The 20285-nt window shown below is 35.9% G+C and overlaps 1 protein-coding gene and 1 long non-coding RNA gene across 2 annotated transcripts; one reads left to right on the top strand and one right to left on the bottom strand.

The window, feature by feature from the left end:
* The first annotated feature begins 7180 nt into the window (after window positions 1-7180).
* LOC145805834 (uncharacterized) lies at window positions 7181-8053 on the top strand. The gene is made up of 3 exons (XR_014347986.1): window positions 7181-7381; window positions 7460-7731; window positions 7834-8053. It is a non-coding gene; the product is annotated as an uncharacterized LOC145805834 (long non-coding RNA).
* A 7207-nt stretch (window positions 8054-15260) lies between these two features.
* Window positions 15261-18982, bottom strand: LOC114293309 (NADH dehydrogenase ubiquinone 1 beta subcomplex subunit). Its single transcript, XM_028237346.2, has 5 exons — window positions 18754-18982; window positions 18492-18578; window positions 18229-18324; window positions 15972-16028; window positions 15261-15723 (listed from the first exon to the last, which is right to left on the bottom strand). The coding sequence occupies exons 1-4, from the start codon at window positions 18889-18891 to the stop codon at window positions 15972-15974; spliced, it is 378 nt and encodes a 125-aa protein (XP_028093147.1). The 5' UTR covers window positions 18892-18982; the 3' UTR covers window positions 15261-15723.
* Window positions 18983-20285: the final 1303 nt, after the last annotated feature.

The raw sequence follows: 20285 nt of genomic DNA, 5'->3' as shown, positions 1-20285 counted from the left end.
AAAGGTGGTCGGCCATACCAGATTGGTGGCCTCCCAAGTGAATGCAACACAATGGTGGTATGGGAGACCAGAAATTATGGCTCAAAAGTGAGGGAGACCAAGGGTTCAAAAGGGTCAAACACCAAAGGTGGTCGGCCGTACCAAATAGGTGGCCTCCCAGATGAATGCAACACAGTGGTGGTATGGGAAACCAGAAATTATGGCCTAAAAGTGAGGGAGACTAGTTTCCCGACAAGAAAACTGGCTGGAGGAGAGAGAAAAGTGGTCTCCAAGGAGAAAGGTGGTCTCCAAGAAGAAAAGGTGGTCTCCCACCCTTGTACCACCTTTCTAACAATGAAAATAGGGTCCATGCCAAAAATGAACTCTAACCGATGCAAAACGAGGGTTTGAGGGCCAAAACGCGCAGCCGGGGGCCCCGAAAATTGCCTATTAAGCACCGGAAGTGGCGTGCGACCACGAAGGTGATCTCCCGGGCCACAGTTTCCCTCTAGGGAGAGAAATCAAGGTGTGTGCCAAAAAACGGAGCAAATGGAGGTAGTTAAGCAGTCCCGAACCGAGGCACGCGGCCGACGACTCCGAAAATCGAAAACTGGTCTCCAAACGGGAATAGTGGCCTACGACCACGAAACGTAGCCTATGGCTACTAAGAGATGGTCTTCAAGACCTCTCCCTCCCTTCGGGAAAAGAAAACAGGACTTGGTTCGCAAACCGAGGTGAAGCACAAAAAGTCCCGAAGTCCGGAGGCAAGGCTCTCAGCCGAGACTTCGTGACCTCAGAACGAGCACAACATGCGCGATCATCGAGCACTCAATTGATGACGTCTGAGTCTTAAGGTCGGTCAAAAATGGGGTGTCTACATGCTCTGGTTTTCTTTTGTAACTCTACACCTGTTTGTTTTTTACTTCATTGGAATTTTTTTTTTTTTTAAAAAAAAAGATTGTATTTTGGTTTTCATTTTTGTTTTTCTTCTAAAAAATTTGAAAATTTTGTTCGTCTTAGTTGTTGAAAGTGGTGACTGGTGATGGTGGTTAGAGGGGTTGCCAATGGGTGAAGGATGGAAGTAAGGAAATAATGAAAATTTATTTTTAAAATAAGCGAAATTAATTTCTCCATTTCTTTTTTATATATTAATTTACTAGAATTTATTAAATTGTGGAAAATGCTATCTACATAGTTGTTTATTAGTTTTATATAATCATATTCATTACTCATACATCCTTAATAGTTCAGCATGGACCCAACAAACCACATTGGCCTTGTAAGCAATTTATAATTGAACTAATAATTCCATGTTGCATATAATCTTAAAGAATCTCTTACTTTTTTCTTTTTTTTTATTATATATATTTAATTTAATTTTCTAAGATAGTATAGAGTTGGAAAAACTAAACTGACTCATAATATGTGTCAAGCCAGGAAACAGTTGGCCCTTTGGTTCCCTGACTAATCAATCTTTTTCATATCCCTTTTTTACTTCTTTCCTTGTTTTTCAAACTAACTTTGTTTAATCTTCCTTATTACAAATATATTGCATACATATCCTGGCAAACATGTGTCTCAGGGACTTACAATTGAGTTCAAATGTCTTTAAAAATTCATTATTCTCGGTTAGTAAAAGCAAGTGTAATTCAACCTCGTCATGTCAATCTCATTCCCCCTCCCCCCCAAATTCTATCAAACCATCACCAATCATGAAAACTTTGATCAGACAAAAATTTTGAATGAAAAATTCATTTGATATGAAGCACTCAAATAGTAACCTCAAAAATTTTATGCTTTGACTAAAAATTTCATTTCTTATGAAGCACTTTAGTAACTAATTCAAAATTTTACCTGAGTTTTTTTAAAAAAAGGTTTGGTATAGGTTTGAGTTTGCTAAAATGATCTCTTGATTTTGGGTAATAAAAAAAAAAAGTAGAATTTAATTTTGAATAGGTTTGAGTTAAAGAGCATAGATGAGTTTTGAGTATTTTTTAGTCAAACTTAAATTTGTGTCAAAATTTGAGAGTATAGATTGGAGTTATTTTTAGTGTGTGTTTGAATCTTATATTTATAAATTCATTTGTGGTGAAAGAAAAAGAATTTTATAGTGGATGGAGAGTTTAATAACTTCTATGTAAGTGGAGGAAAAGGTCCTTTGAACATCTTTTATTTTTATTTTAATTGTCTAAAAGCAAATACATGTTTAATTACAATTGTGGAATCTCCATTTAAGTGCAGTATCATTTGCAGAGGTATAAAAGCTTTGAATACATCAACTTCATTTCAAATTAAACTAAAAATTAAAATTAAAATAGTGGAGTAGTCTAAATAAATAAATAAACATTTTTTTGTCTCACGTGTTGTTGTATAAGTATTTCATTTTTTATGTTCTCCTATCAAATCGGTAAATAACTAACTGGGATAAGACCACCTACCTATTTGAGAGAAATTGGATGGATAGGTATCATGGTACATGAACACGTAGGTATTATATTTAGAGTTACTTTGATGAGATATTTTTGTGGATGTGTACAGATGATGGATAAGAGTTGGATTGATTTGCCAAATAGGATGTCGAGCGAATACATTAATGGGATTGATGAATTCCTTGTGTTTGCCTACACCAATAGGGTTGAAGGTTCGATAATCAGTTGTCCGTGTAGAAAGTGTGAGAATCTATACCATCTTGTACGAGAGGGTGTACGGGAGCATCTGATTTTGAATGGTTTTTTTAAAAAATACAAACATTAGATTAATCATGGGGAATCTTACGTATCTCTGCATGGTAATCGAGAGAATAAAACATTAGCTAATTTAGACATTGGGGATGATATGATTGGAATGATACAAGGGGCTATGGGAAATCCACATACTGGTACAAGTGTTGAGGGTAATGAACCACAGGGGCCTGATCCCCATGCATCTGAACCCCAGCTCGGTCCAAATGCAGAGACTGCAAAGTATTTCAAACTTCTTCAAGATGCACAAAGTGAATTGTATCCGGGTTGTCAGAAGTTCACATCTTTGTCATCCATTGTTCGACTTCTACATTTGAAGGTGCTTAATCAGTGGATAGACAAGTCTGTTGACATGTTGCTTGAGTTATTGAATGAGGCATTCCCGTTGGGTGTGAAACTCCCGGACTCATATTATAAAGCTCAAAAGGTCACAACAGATTTGGGTTTCACATATGAGACGTGGGATGCATGTCCCAACAGTTGCATGTTGTTTCGAAACGAGAACGCCAATCTTGATAAATGTGTCATATGCAACAGTTCAAGATGGAAATCAAATGGTGATGGTGGTTCAAATGGTCCTCACAACGGTGGCAAACAAATAACTGCAAAACAAATGAGGTATTTTCCTTTAAAGCCAAGGTTGCAGAGGTTGTTTATGTCATCCAAGACGGCTAAGTTAATTAGATGGCATGCAGAGGAACGAACTAATGACGGTGTCTTTAGGCATCCTGCAGACTCCCTTGCATGGAAAGATTTTGATCGTCGAAATATTGACTTTAGTAATGATTGCCGAAGTGTAAGGCTTGGCTTAGCATCTGATGGTTTTAACCCATTCAGGACGATGAACATAGTTCATAGCACTTGGCCTGTTGTACTCATTCCATACAACTTGCCACCATGGATGTGCATGAAACAACCATTTCTAATTTTATCTGTGCTTATTGACGGCCCGAAAGGACCTGGTGACAAGATTGATGTGTATATGCAACCGTTGATTGAGGAGTTGAAAGAACTATGGAATGACGATGTCTCCACATTTGATGCATCAACAAATCAAATGTTTCAAATGCATGCATCTTTACTGTGGACAATTAGTGATTTTCCTGCATATGCAAACTTGTCAAGATGGAGCACTAAAGGCGAATATGCATGTCCTTGTTGCAATAAGGAAACTACATCGTGTTGGTTGAAGCATAGTAGGAAACAATCATACTTGGGTCATCGCAGATTTTTACCTACTGGCCATAAATTTTAGAAGGATAAAGTATCATTTGATGGTAGTCAAGGAGTCAGACTCAAACCAAAATTGTTGTCTGGAACTGAGATGTTGCTATAATTAGAATCCGAGGGTATTTTAACCCAATACAATAGGGATGACCTTAAAGAGAGGCATAGGAGACAAGTAGAGAAGGAGAAAGCTGGACATCGCACCCATAGCTAGAAGAAAAAGAGTATCTTCTATGAACTACCATATTGGGAGCACAATCTAATTAGACACAATCTCGATGTGATGCATATAGAGAAGAATGTTTGTGACAATGTGTTGTGGACAATATTAGGGGTTGCAGGAAAATCAAAGGATGGTGTTAATGCCCAGCGTGATTTACAAGAAATGAATATTAGAAAACCCCTACATTTGCAGTTAAGAGGGTCGAATAAAGCTTATTTACCACCGGCACAATTCACGATGACCAAGGATGAGAAAGATTTGTTCTTGAAAGTATTGAAGGAAGTTAGAGTTCCCGATAGGTATTCATCCAATATATCGCGTCGCGTGCGCTTACATGATAGAAGTATTGGGGGTCTTAAGTGCCACAATAGTCATATTCTGATGCAACAACTAATTCCATTGGCCATTCAAAGATCGTTACCGAAGAATGTAATTGAACCTTTGATTGAATTGAGCAATTTCTTTAGACAATTGTGTTCCAAAGTGAATCGTGCGACGGATTTGTAATATATTCAAGATCGTATCGCCGTAACACTTTGTCATCTAGAGAAAATATTTCCTCCTAATTTTTTTGATATAATGGAGCACTTGCCTATACATCTAGCTGATGAAGCATTATTGGGTGGAGCGATTCAGTTTCGATGGATGTATCCAATTGAGAGGTATCTTCTTACTTTGAAGCAATATGTGCATAATAGAGCTCATCTAGAAGGTTCAATTGCTAAAGGATATCTTATGGAAGAATGCATGAATTTTTGTGCACAATATCTCAATGATGTGGAAACTAAATCTAATCGACCTGTGAGGAACTACAGTGGTGATGACAATATGGGTCGTGCTGTTGGTGAAATCACAAGCTTTTATCTTGATAACACTTCTTGGGCACAAACTCATCGGTATGTCTTATTCAATACATCCGCGGTTCAGCCATTCATAAAGTAAGTTATGTCACTCACTCAATATTTTATTATGTTTCATTGAATTTTGAACCAAATTTTGTTTTTTGATAAAATTTCAATCTACACAGCAAACACCTTGAAGAACCTAAGGTCAAAATGCCTCGTGTTGACGATCATCAGCTTCGACGTGAACATTTTGAAACTTTTCACATTTGGTTCAAGGAACATGTATGTATTTAAATCTACAGATTCTATTTACCTAAGTCAAACTACATTTTAAATTTTACAATTTTTATTTTTTAAAATAGGTTCAAACTTTGCGAAGGACTAGTGATGTCACATTTTCTAAAGAGATTGCTGTATTGGCAAATGGTCCTCATAACCTGACAAGGAGGTTCAACAGGTATATAATGAATGGGTTTCGGTATCGAGTAAAGGCCATGGATGACCATCGAGCCACACAAAATTGTGGTGTAGCTTTGAAGGCAAATACCATAAGTTATGCTAGTCGGAAAGACAAGAATCCTCGTGTGGGGTCTATGTACTATTATGGACAATTGACAGATATTGTTGAGATTCGATATTCCAATGAGAAGAAGCATGTGTTGTTTAAGTGTGATTGGATTGACAACATTCACAGGAAGATACAAGATGTCTTCAATTTCACATTAGTCAACTTCAATCATTTGTTGTACCGAGATGATCGAATTACCAATGAACCTTTCATCTTGGCATCCCAAGCAGAGCAAGTTTCGTATGTTGCAGACCCATTACAACCAGACTGGCAAGTGGCGGTGAAGATGTCTCAAAGAGGTTTATTTGATATGAGTTCGACTGATCCACAAATCGAGCCATATATGAGCCAACAATTGGAAGAAAATATAATACTTCGTGATGAAGAAGTTGGTTGGGTGAAGGAAGCCGCAGAAGGGGAAATAGTTGATGTTCAAATAGGCTGATATTTAATCAACATTAATAATTCAATTAAGGCCAAGGTTGTAGTTAATCATCACTTTCTTAATTTACTTTGTCTTTGTAATTGTATTAGTTCAATTAATGTCATATTATAGTTGATGACAAACCATTGTCTATGTTTCTAATGTCAATTAATGTTATATTGCTTGCAAATTATTATGGGAAGGAAGAGGAAGCCTGATCATCCTTGGCACATGATGTCTGATGTGGTACATAAGAGGACATCAGCGACACCACCATCAGAGGAGGCATCACATCGACCACCATCAGAAGGGCCATTAGTGCCACCACTATCTGACCAGCCACCGCAGCGACCACTATTAGTGGCACCACCATTAGAGGAGGCATCACAGCGAGCACCATTAGTGCCACTGCATCGACCACCATTAGTGGCACCACAGCAGCTATCATCTACTCAGCCTCCACGCCTACCATTGGTGCGTCCACCATCAGTGGCACCACCATCAGAGGAGGCATCACAGCGAGCACCATCAGAGGGGCCATTAGTGCCACCGCATCGACCCCCATCAGTGGTACCGCAGCAACTATCATCCCGACTAGAGTCATCGGCTTATGAGTCATCCGCAAGTATATAAATTTGCTTTGATTTGTATGAAAATTATTTAAATGTATATTTATTTGTTCTCATTACATATAACTTGTTTATTTTCATTGTATTTTTCAGACCCTTCGACTTCTTCACAGCCTCCCTCAAGTATAAGAAATTGATTTGTATTGACCTTCGTGATAAAATTTGCATTTGTTTATTATCATTGCATATTGTTCATTCTTATTGTATCTCGCAGGTCATGTTAGTTCTTCATCAACCTCGAGTAGGCGTGGTAGAGGATATGCCAAAGGCATTAGGGAGTGGTGTACTGGTACAAAGTTGGACATACAATTTGATGAAAATAACTGTCCAATAGGGATAACGTGTCGAAGTAAACTACTCAACTTGGCATTATTGTGTGAAATGGTAACATTGTTCCTCTTACTTTTCTTGACTGGAACACTGTGCCTGATGACATTCTTGATGCTATCTGGAAGGATGTGAAGGTAAAAGTATATTTTTGTCCAAAAATTTAAATTTCGAAATTGTGTTATTATTATTTAAACTTTGTGTTTTATAGGACAATTTGAATATATGTCCAGAGGAGTACAAGCCAATCTGCATGAAAAACTGTAACAGCATATGGAAGGATCACAAGAATAAGATTAAGTCTAAGTATTTCAAGCCTAGAAGCGAAGATCCTAATCTGAAGGATGATGTTCCTTTGCACATTGTGCCAAGCCAGTGGGAAGAACTTGTGGAGTATTGGCGTACTTCCGATGCTGAGGTATACAAATAAGTTATATGTATGATATGTAAACATACAATCATATTTATATACTTACATTTGTTGAACCTATTATAGAAAATTGCAACTAGGAACGCTAAAAATCGGCGAGCTCACGGCATAGCTCATACCACAGGGCGTACTACTTTCGCTCAGATACGGTATGAGGTTTATATTTTATTGTTTTATTTTTGTATATAAATAAACATTGTATATTTGCAAATTATTTGGATTCTAATTTTCATATTTCTAAAAAAATGTAGATGACCAATAGGGGGGAGTCTACTGATAAGATGAATGTTTGGCTTATGACACGTAGAGCAGACGACCCAGAGGTTATCCAGACCTTGGTAGTTTCCAAACACCTTTGATTGTATTTAAAGTTTATTTTTTATTTTTTGTGTGTCAACCATCTTAATTTGGCATATACTTGTATATCTTATTCAATACAGGATGAGTTTAATGGCCAACTCTCTATGCTACCTGAGGATTGTCGGACTTTGGAGGCTAGGAATGCCATTTTCCATGAGTTGATAGGTCATGACAATCATGGATATTGTCGCACATACGAGAGAACTGTGCCTCAAAGAGTAGTGTATAAAGAAGGTGTTGGGCCATCACAGTCAGCACCCTAGCCATCGACTATTGTTCAGATCACCCAGCAGGTTCATGCGGATCTAAGGGATGAGTTGAGGGAGGAGCTGCGAGCAGAGTTCTCTACACATTTACAGCAGCTGAGAGCGGAGATGATGGCCTTTGTGTCACAGGGGGCAAGTGTGGATCCCAACAGACAAGTTCGATATAAATTAAATTGTTTGATAGTTAAATTTTCACACAACATTATGTATAAAATTCGAATATGATTAACACATTATGCATTGACTATCATAGGCTCCTGATGCATCGAGTGGCCACCGGGCATTTAGGGAATCTGCAGAAGATGAGAATCCATATACACCACCACCAGAAGATCAGGTATAAAATGTATCTTTGAATTCTTTACATTGTAAGTTAAGAGACTTGTGGGAGAAGACGGGACTCAAATAGGGTTCTCGGATTAGGAGTTAGAGACGGATTTCACTCTAGGCAAACTAGTTCTTTAAGAAACTTGAATTCGAGGTGTTAACGCCCCAAAATCACCAAACGGAGTCGAATTGGCACGAAACTTGGCACACACGACCGCCTAGGCATGAGAGACTTATGGGAGAAGACGAGACTACAATGGGGTTCCCGGTTTGGGAGTTAGAGCCCTATTTCGGTCTAGGCAAACTAGTTCTTTAAAAAACTTGAATTCGATGTGTTGACGCCCCAAAATCACCAAACGGGGTCGGATTGGCACGAAACTTGGCACACACAACCGCCTAGGCACGAAAGACTTGTGGGAGAAGACGGGACTCCAATCGGGTTCCCGATTTGGGAGTTAGAGCCCTATTTCGGTCTAGGCAAACTAGTTCCTTAAGAAACTTGAATTCGAGGTGTTGACGCCCCAAAATCACCAAACGAGGTCGGATTGGCACGAAACTTGGCACACACAACCGCCTAGGCACGAGAGACTTGTGGGAGAAGACGGGACTCGAATTAGGTTCCCGGTTTGGGAGTTAAAGCCCTATTTCGGTCTAGGCAAACTAGTTCCTTAAGAAACTTAAATTCGAGGTGTTGACCCCCCAAAATCACCAAACGGGGTCGGATTGGCACGAAACTTGGAAGACACGACCGCCTAGGCACGAGAGACTTGTGGGAGAAGACGGGACTCCAATGAGGTTCCCAGTTTGGGAGTTAGAGCCCTATTTCTTTCTAGGCAAACTAGTTCCTTAAGAAACTTGAATTCGAGGTGTTAACGCCCCAAAATCACCAAATGGGGTCGGATTGGCACGAAACTTGGCACACACGACCGCCTAGGCACGAGAGACTTGTGGGAGAAGACGAGACTCCAATGGGGTTCCCGGTTTGGGAGTTAGAGCCCTATTTCGGTCTAGGCAAACTAGTTCCTTAAGAAACTTGAATTCGAGGTGTTGACGCCCCAAGATCACCAAACGACGTTGGTTTAGCACGAAACTTGGCACACATGACCGCCTAGGCACGAGAGTCTTGTGGGAGAAGACGGGACTCCAATGGGGTTCCCGGTTTGGGAGTTAGAGCCCTATTTCGGTCTAGGCAAACTAGTTCTTTAAGAAACTTGAATTCGAGGTGTTGACGCCCCAAAATCACCAAACGACGTCGGTTTAGCACGAAACTTGGCACACATGAACGCCTAGGCATAAGAGACTTGTGGGAGAAGACGGGCTCAAATTAGGTTCCCGGTTTGGGAGTTAGGGTCGGATTTCTGTCTAGCCAAAATTATTTACTTAACTATCTTTCTAATTATATAGTAGTTAATTTTTTATGTTTTTTTGTAATTAAAATATTAACACATAATTATATTGTCATTAATTTTTTTTATTTTTTATTTTCAGATATTTCCTGAGTAGCAGTTTGCTTCTTGTGGAATGCAGGCGTGTGAAGATTGTGACAAACTTTTATTTTTGTAACCCACGGAAGAATCATGACGAATACTTTTATTTTTTATTTACGTTATTTAGATTTGTGAACATTATGTGTGTATTATGCAACATTATGTGATGGGATAATTTTGATGATGTGTTGTTATGAATGGAAGAATACTTTAATTATGGATGAATTTTTATTTATATAAAGGAATTTTTATATTATTATATAATTATCGGTTTTTTTTTAATTATTTTCATTTAATACAGGTAATTTTCATATTTTTAATAATTGTGTTGCAGTTTTTTTTTTTTTTTTTTTTTTTTTTGAGACGATATCATACTGTCTCAAAAAAGGTTTTTTGCGGCGGTAGCATAGCCGTCGCCAAAGATATTGGCATTATTAGTTAATTGAAACAAAAGGCCTTTGGCGACGGTATCCTTCACCGTCGCAAATAACCTTTTAGCGACGGCACCACAGTGCCATCTCAAAAACTTCAAATTTCTACACATTAATAGCGACAGTATTTTGCCGTCGCTAAAAAACACTTTTGCCGTCGCTAATATTTTGCGATGGCGTCATACCGTCGCTAAAGGCCTTTAGCAACCCCCTTTGTTGCGACCCCCCTATTACCGTCGCTAAAAGCCCTCTACCGTCGCAAAAAAGCTTTTGAGACGGGGTTTTAGGTATTTGCGACGGTATTTTACCGTCGCAAAAGAGCAAATTTTTTGTAGTGTGAGTCATTTGGTCAATTTTTATTCATGTGGGAGATTGTTGGAAAAAATAAATTTTTTGTGACTTTAACTAAATATTAAAGTGGGTCCCAACCATCTATTGTGTTGGGTCCAAATGGATCTAGATACTTTGCAATAACATCTTTACACCACAAATAGAATGGCAAAAAAACCATTGAGAATTGAATGAAAAATTGCCCCCATAAAGTTAGCTTCATGAAAGAGTTAATGGGGTTTGTAACTTCTGCCTTTATTGCAGAGTTTAATAGTGCATTAATGGGGTTTGTAATTTCTGCCTTTATTGCAGAGGTTAACGTTGTATTAGTGACCAACCATAAAGACTGGAGGCTTCTCCTCTCCCCTATACATGTATAAATTGAGACTCTCCTGTCAAGTCTCAAACACAGAAATTGTTTCTTTCATTCTTTAGTCAGTTTGCTAGAAATTTCTTACTGTGAGAGAATCCTGCCATTGTCGGTTTGCCAAAGCTAACAGAAGGTGCTTCTGAGTTAGCCGGTTTAAACCATCTTATCCTGGGAGACAGAAGTCGATGTTCCTCTAGCACCCACGGTGAGGCGGATAGTCTATTTTAAGGACACTGTAGTATCACACAGAATTTGATTTGATTTCTTGTTTTCGTATTCAGATTAAATATATTTTTATATTAGTCTTTTTTCATATTTATGCTCTATGATGTAATTTATCAAGTATGGTTTTATTTGATGTTCTTTTAGTTAACTTAATAAAGCATGAATTTATTTATTTTGTTTCAATTACCCAATTTAAACAACAATAGCCATGTGGGCACACACCATGGACTGGAAATCTGTGATGTCCAAAACAAGTTGGGCGGTGCAAACTGGAAGAAGCCACATCAACGATTATAGCGTTTGGTGTTTTCTTCTGCGTTCATTAGTTGTCATTTCTCTCACTCACACATACACATGCAAGAGAGACAGAGAGAATACGTAGTCGATCTAATCTTGAATGGCTCATACTTTCAAGCATTTTTTTTTTAAAACAAAAATATTGTACATAATTTTATTTTTTATAAATAAAAGTACGATTATATGTAGTACTAACAATTTTTATTTGTTTTTAAGTATTTTTCTCTCCCTCACATCACACTAGATTTTCTGTTACTTTTCCATTCATATTTTCTCCCTTGATATATGAAAATTCCTAGCTGCATATGAAATATGAGATTTCAAGGTTAGTCTTTTCGTCATTGGGAGCTTTTAATTACACTCGTTAATATTTATTTACATTTATGTGTACAAACCTTTCTTCATAAAGTATAAATATTACAATACATAAAAACGGGTGCAATGAAAAATTTAAGAGATGTAAATAGAAGCTCCCCCAATCAGTGATCCCATTTGTTGCAAAGATGCACATGAAAGAAAACACAAAATAAAGTTTGCCACATTCGAATAAAAATGTGGCTTTGTCAAGCAAAAACTTCGCTAAATTAGGACGAGATTGTGATCAGGACTGCAAAAAAATCAAACTGTTCATAAATAGCTCAAGCTTAGCTCGTTTATTAAATGAACGAGTTTGAACTCGATTTTTAAACTCGTCAATTAATCGAGCCAAACTCAAGTATAAAAAAATAAATTAATATTTACTTTTAGTAATATATAAACTTTTTTTTTTTTAGGAGTGTTCAATAATTTATTTTATTTTTATATTTGTGTTTAGTGTTTGTGTAAATTTACATATTTAATGGATGAAATTTATTATTAATATAAGTATTCTCATACATTTTGCTTTTTCTATTTTTATCTTAATAAAGTAAATTAATTTAAGATTTTTTTTAAGATCGGACGTGGCGTGTGTATGTAATCTAGCGAGTTCGAGTTTATCAAATATTTGATGAGCTGAGCTAGAGCTTAATTATTTAAACTTGACTTGTATTCGGTTCGAGCTTAAACTCGACTAATTCTTGATAAACTCAACTCAAACATTCAAAAACTCAACGCAAACACTCAAAAACTCCACTCGACTCGACTCGTCTCATTTACCGTTGTAATTGTGATTAAATAAACCAGCGAGTCAAAAACAGGAGTCATATGAAACATGGTGGTGATGGAGTCATTTAGCCTGTGAGAGTGCTGGGATTTAGTGCCAAAATGTCAAAAAATTACATGGTAAAGGCACATGGGCTTGATGCCATTTGCATGCCCAAGATTTGCTTTTATATATATATATATATATATATATATATATATATTTTGTGTACATGGGAAAGGAAGATTTGTTTATGTAAGATTTCAAATCAATCACATTGCGAGTATTCTTCCTCTCCAATTCTAATTTTTGACAGTGTTTGAAATATGACAACGACGGTAGCGAAATTGGACAACGGCAACAGGTACGACGTCAACAACGACGGCAGATATTGATGCAGATTTTACTTGGTTTGATACAGATTTAACTTTTCAAACCACATCTATGAGAGATCAGAAATTTTTCTTGACTCACAATTGTTTATTTGACAGATTTGTTTTTGTTTATTATTTATAGGTTGTTGTTCAGTTATTTGTTTCACCCTTTACAGTCTTGTTGTTTTTCTTTTTAATCTGTATGTTATTTATTTTATTTTAATATATAATTACTTTTTATTTTCTAAAAAAAAAAAACAATAACATATACATATATATATATATATAGTAACTGTGAAACAAATATGACTTCATGTTTTAAAGAATTCATTTTATGTTTGGCATAGAATATTACGAACCCATATTTAACTACCTAATAATCACCTAAAATTATTTTCTTATAATTTAAATTTATTGTACATATAAATTTTACGCTATACAAATTGAATCTTCACCATTTAATCAGGCACTCATAAAAATCTGAGTACATCAGCCTTGGGCAATAAACTTTTTCATGCTTGGCGTCATTTTATTTGGCAGACAGGACGGCTCAAGTGGTGGACACCAAGAACACAAACAAAAACAAGAACAAAAAGAAGGAAGAGCTCCTGAAATCAATCTTATTTGAATTTTGGACAAATTATACCAGTTGTTCGTCTAATTTGCTACTTGTATCAATTTAATTTTTGTACTTTGTAATTGTGTCAACACATGTACAAAAACTTATGCCCCAACACCAGGCCTATTTGGTGCAAATTTTTGTAAGCTAAAAACTAATAATAAGTAGAAATCAAAAATGCCTCTCTGCCTATTTCGCAATAATTAACTTATTTAAATTATTTCTACCTCATAAGTTATAAGTGAAAATTGCACCAAACATTGACACAGTTCTTCAAAAGTAAATAAGCTATAACTAGCTTTACAAGCTGCACCAAACATGTCCCTATGCTCCACAAGCATCTCTGAAGTCTTTTACCAATGGCTCTCCCTTATAATCTTCAACTTGACAGAACTTTTTACAAAATTTTATGATTCTTTTCTGCAACTTCCATTCATCAACAAAGTGTGTAATCAGACACCATATAAGTTATAACTTAGGTTTTGCATTGGCATCCATGCGTCCGCAGTAAAATGCCTACAATGTCTCTAGTAATGGCAACACGAGATGGGATTTTCTTAACCTTTGATTGCAAGACATTACAAAATCTGCTAAATCCAACTTCTTCCACAAACCTAAAACGCAATTCGTTTAGGATTAATGCTTGAGGCCTCGGGTTCGATGGATTTTTTTTTTTTTTTTTTTAAGTTATGTTAGTTTGGTTTTTTATTTTTTATATTCTCTCTTTTCTTTTCTTTTTGCAATGGTGGTTATGTATAGGGGTGTGCTAAAAAATTAAACATTCTGCAAATGAGTTTGGTTGGACTGATTGGGTGATAAAATTTACTGATCAATTTTTTTTAATTTTATTTTATTTTATTTGTTAGGCTGTGTTGATTTTTTTTTATTTTTTTTTTTTTTGAAAGGTGATTATGTGTAAGGGTGTGCCAAAAAATTAGATATCCTACATCAACTCATCGTACAAAATTATATAAAATTAACGAATTTTAACCAACAGTCTAATTGATCAGTCAATTAAGTTAGACTGATTAAGTGATAAAATTGACTAATCAGTTAAGCTGTTAGTTAAATTTTGTTAATTTCATATAATTTTATATGATGAGTTGGTGCAAAATGTCTAATATTTTATATTAGACATTTAAACTCACCCTCAAAAAAAATAATAATAATAAACAAAATAAAATAAACTAACACACACAGCCAAAAAAAAAAAAAAAAAAAAAAAACAACAGCATTCGAGCCCTCGAATTTCATTTAGTATTATCATCTTGGTAAGAGCTCTTGTACCAGCTTCCACACTATAGCTCTTTGCCACAGGATTTACACCCTCATCTCCATCTTTTTTGGTTAAAATGACAGTTTTCCCTTATTAACCACATCTCTATAATTTTCTTATATGACCTTTGAACCAGCCAAATATTGCTTGACAATATCACAAACAGCCTTAGTTTTCCCCATATTCCGACTTAATTTTATCAAAATGGTGCCATGCCTTGGATGGTTTTCACCCACTACCCTTTAGGCTTAAGTGGTATTGTAGGAGGGCCAATATGTTCATGTGGAAGATCCATTATCTATACCAAAATATTTTGGGCCTTACATAACATTTCAAGTAATTTACCAAAAATTAATAACAGAAGACAACAACAGCATAACAATTGTGACAAAAGATTTACTAGTGCATATATCTGCAAGAGTAATTGTCATAGGACAACTGACTGCATATTTATAAATTCCCTCATAACAAAATTAAGAAAAAATCTCTATCAATAACATTTTCAATGTTCATTTATACGTTGCTGACAAAATTAACAATAACATTTTCAATCTTATGTGATTATTATGCATTTAAGATTATTATACGAAGGCCAGATCAGATCGGGGTCTGTCAGGATAGCTCCATCAGCCTTCAGGCATTTCTGTTACACGGTGCATATTTATCTAATGGTATAATTTCTATTGACCTTCTTACAACTAAAAAAAAATGTTTCCGAGTCCAGTATCAGTAGAAGCTTACTAGACATATGATATCTTCTAGTGTCATTTTTGTTCCAACAGTTTCTGTCTTCTTCTTTCATGAGACTTGGGGTATACAGTGCCAATCATTTGTGTTAATAAAACCTCTACAAACAAAAATGAAAGTTAGAATCAACCACACATTCCTTATTATAATCAAAACAACTTCCTGTCCCTCAAAGCATTTAAGGCAAAACCAATTTTAGATATTTGTTCCAAGTTGTTGGTTTCAGCAACAGGCAAAATAATGCATTATTACTCACTGTCCTGAATTTCCAAAAGCAAACAAATAAGCAGGGGAGAGGATACAAATATCAAACAACATTATCTTGTCCTCAATTGCATCCAAATACCTATGGTTCTCCACCAAGCTCAACTCGTAGGTTGTCGTAAGGATAGACCTTTGGGGCCTGGACAGATAAAAGAGGAATATTATCAATCAGAAGCAAAATTTTGGATACAAATCAATGGAAAAACAACTCCCAGGTAGAATAATAGGATAAGTATTTTTTTTTTTTCTTTGATCAATAATAGGATAAGTATGATGACATGTCTTCTGAATTTAGTAGCTTCTTATGGGAGATCCAGGAGAAGGTGTAAATTACAATAACTACAACAAAAAAAATATAAAAAAAAATACTTAGTGCATTTAAGATGAAAGAACCTATTTGATTTCTTTTTCTGATAATAATGGTACCATGAGAAAATTCAATTACTGTGATCTGGAATACAAAAAAACACGCATTCAAAGCATGCTACGGGGGTAGAAATGCCAGGTTATAGAATATTCCGACAAATGCAAACACTATAGTATGAGGAACAACAATTTGAATGTAAATAATTTAGTGTCAAAAACCAAAATATTGCTTTAAGTGGTTGGATGGAAAAGCTCTGTACAGACACCTAATCTACTAATGATAAACAGACATGATAAAAAAGGAAGTCCATTTCCAAGGCTAGAGAATAAGTGAAGTATTTAGCATTAGGCTACAGTCGCACCATTAGTTTGGTCATATGCCTTACCAGAAGCTGAGGAAAGGCACTTCTAAGTACAGTAAAAAACGCATGCTACAATGAGCGAAAGAAGATATGTGATGGTCATCATGCCATTAATAATAGTTTCCAATAATAAAGGGAAATGAAACTTGAAACTGATGCCAAAAAAAAAAAAAACAGCCACTAATACATGCTTTTACAACTTGAAGTTCACAAAAGAAGCTACATCACCTAACTGATAAACATATATCTCAGTTCATGTTTCATGATTTTTTGCAATGTGAGATGGATATTGAGTAAAATTTTAATCCTGTCAAACAAGTGGCCAGAATAGAAACCACAATCTGTTTGACTGCTAGAAAATACTGAAACTCAAGGTAATTCATTCCAAGTACTTGGTAGCAACCTATACAGCATAGATACTTCTAAAAGGGAGTTGTATCCGTACTATACCCGTATTGGATTCCGATACTCCTCGTATACATATCCGATACTTAAGTGTGAAAGGGAAACAATGCAATATAAGTTTTGTCATATTGCCATATACATGTATCCCGCATCCATATGTCTGCTTCATAGGTGGCAACAATGAGAGGATCTTATTACATAATCTCTATCTAATATGTGAACTTTATTTTAGGAAACTTATTGTATTCCTTTTTGGCATTAGATGTGAGTACATAACAACTACATGGTTACAGAATTAGATTTTTACTAATAAAAAAAAGGTTACAGTACCAGGTTGACGACAGTGATTAGTGTCATCCACACCAAGTATAAACATACTCTACGTAGTTTCCTACCTAAGGTAACAATAGAAATGCCTTCTAACTAAACATGAAATGTGATAACCCATGCTAGCACCAAAGATTTTCAAATACAACTAAACCTTTTAGGCTATTAGTTCACTGGAATGAAGGTAGAATGGAATGGAATTGTCATTTCCTTAACCTCTCTATAGAATGACCATTCCCATACAATGGTGAATGATGATTCCATTAGTAATTCATTTTTAATCATTTTTTAGTGAACCAAACGCGAGAATAGAAATTCTAATGAAATGATCATTTCATTCCACTTCATTCCAAGTGACCAAGCACTATGTAATTGAAGATTAGACCCTCCAACGCCGAAGTTGTGCACTCTTCAATGTTTCCCAGACCAAAGTTCAGATTTTCAAAGAAGCATATGATTTGATCCATAGCAACCGTGCACCAATCACAGATGGCAATAAAGTGCAGTTATTACACTCAGATTTTATTATGATATAGGTGGTGTTTGGGAAGTAAGTTCCCAAATTTTTTTCTCATTTTTTCTACTAAAAGACAAAAGTTTTGCAAAACCAAAAAAAACACATCCAAACAAAATATCACATCCAACCCCATAATCATTTCACTTTTTCTCTCACAAACATCACATCCAACCACATAAAAACCCAAATATCTTCCCAAACACTAAAAAATTTTTATCTCATAAAAACCTACATCTACTAAAATCTACATAAAAACTCACTTCCCAAACACCATCATAATGATATAAGCAGAACATATAGCAAACAAAACTAATGTCATCCATAAGATACAAAATGTAAATTAGGCGTGAATGAAAACTCACAAATGGATTCTTGGAGGCCTTGTCATTCCAAACAGCCAGTAGTCCAAGACCAGCGAAAAAACTCAAACCACCACACAACCAAGCCAAAGCTTCATACTGAAAGATAGATACATAAATTTTGATATATTTCTCTAACAAGCACAAAAACCACAACCCAATTCTCATGAAACTATTCAGATTCCAAATTACAATCTATTAAACACACACACACACACACACACACAACAACAACAACAACAACAACAACCAAAAAAAAAATTCACCTTTCCAACCGTATCGGCGATACGATCTATACAAGGTTCTGGAAATGCAGTCCCGTTGTCCCAAACCAGCTCGTCATTTACAGGAAGCTGAATCAGACAACAAAAACCAGTAAAATGAATCTAGGGTTTCGCAATTGAGTTGAAAATTGCAAAATTAAAAATAGAGGTGAAGGAATTATGAACTTGATATGTATGCATTTACAGTGAATGTATAGAATCATGGAAATTCTAGGTTTTGGGGGGGGAGAGAAGAGAGGCTTACGGGTTTGTCTGGGACGATGTGTTTGCCGACGGGGAGGCCCATGCCGGAGCGGAGGCGAAGAGAGGAAGCGACGGATCGGGAAGCGACACCGTTTCCGCCCATAATCCGAGACGCGACGAGGCTCAATCTACCAGCCATTTTTTTTTTTTCCAACTGAAATTTTCCCGAGAAAATCACAGGGATGATGCTTTGGTTGTTTGTAGTTCGTGAGGAAGCTATCGGCCGAGCTTGGTTGGGCTGGGCTGGGCTGGGCTGAAGCTAGTTTTCATGAAATATACTGGATTAGGCCCGACTTTAGAACTCAACTAGGAGGTATTCATGGCCCCAGCCTGGACCAGCCAGCCCATTAACATAGCTTCACCAAACTCCATAAAGGCATCTCTAACGGTTCAGTAGAAATTTTATCAAATCCGAGTAAAAAAAAAAAAAAAATTCTCAATTTGATACCAATCACTTCAACGGTGAATACGGTAACTTTTATCAAAATGCACTGGACGTCCGGAGAGACGACCGACTAGTCGACCAGAAAGAGGATTTGGTTGGTTTTGTATTTCATTTGGTTGTTGGTTTAATGAATTTGAATTTGGGGCACTCATATCTCTGTCTTTTGTACTTCTTGTTGTAGAATTTAATAATTATAGATGTATTAATTCACGGGCTTAATGGATTCAAGATCTGATCTGTTTCCTTTGGATTTATTGGGTTAACGTAGGAAGAATTGTATATTTTAATTACATTTGTAGTTTATTGTTATACCCACCCACCCACTCACTCACTCCTGGTCAAAAAATGTTATTTCTGTCCTGTAGCCAATGAGCTCAGCCAAGATGGTTGTTTTTTGGTGCAGTGACTTCATTGAGCAAAACCCTTTATCAAATCCTCCTTTAACTTCCTCTGCCAATTGAAGCTGCCACCACCACCATTAGTGTTCTGGGCCTTCTGGTGAAGCATCTGGTTCAGCAGCCTCGAGGCACTGCTTGATTTAGAATTATCACCATGAATGATCTGATAATTCTGAAAAAAGTCTCTTTTGTATCGGTTGAATTTATTGAAGTTCACGAATAGGCGAGATTCTGAAAAAGGGTTGCAATCACCGTAATAGTGGCGGTGGCGCAGTTGTGGTTGTAGGGTGCAAAAGCCATAGCGTAATGATTACGGTAATCGAAAATGTAATTTTTTTATTTTTCGCACAATTTGAAAAAAAAAAAACTTACCAATTTTTTTTTCCATAATCATATTTATTGGTTTTAAAATAAATATTGATCAATTTTTGTAAATTTCTAAGTATGATCCAATATATTTCATATTTTTAAATCGCTATAAACTGAGTTTTTTATATTTTATTTTAATAATTAATAACTTTATATGTCATTAATCCATATTACGTTTGTACCAAAAATATATATATTATTAGACTTAGATGTATAAAATTATTTTTTTAATCATTATATTTGTGGAAGTATATGCAAATTTTAACTTGAATAGTTTTAAAAAATAAATTATACATGCTAATGTAATCATATAAAACTTAA

Source organism: Camellia sinensis, chromosome 13 (assembly GCF_055761805.1).
Source record: "Camellia sinensis isolate YWXY chromosome 13, ASM5576180v1, whole genome shotgun sequence".
In the NCBI taxonomy this organism is placed as follows: domain Eukaryota; kingdom Viridiplantae; phylum Streptophyta; class Magnoliopsida; order Ericales; family Theaceae; genus Camellia; species Camellia sinensis.
Note: the sequence above shows the minus strand (reverse complement) of the source record. Positions and strands in the feature narration are given on the sequence as shown.

What these genes read in the sequence shown, in the direction of transcription:
- LOC114293309 (XM_028237346.2), bottom strand. Translation starts at nt 18,891, where the DNA reads ATGGCTGGTAGATTGAGCCTCGTCGCGTCTCGGATTATGGGCGGAAAC. An exon ending in ACATCGTCCCAGACAAACCC is followed by an intron (nt 18,579 to 18,753) that starts GTAAGCCTCTCT and finishes TGTCTGATTCAG; the next exon opens with CTTCCTGTAAATGACGAGCT. An exon ending in TCGCCGATACGGTTGGAAAG is followed by an intron (nt 18,325 to 18,491) that starts GTGAATTTTTTT and finishes TCTATCTTTCAG; the next exon opens with TATGAAGCTTTGGCTTGGTT.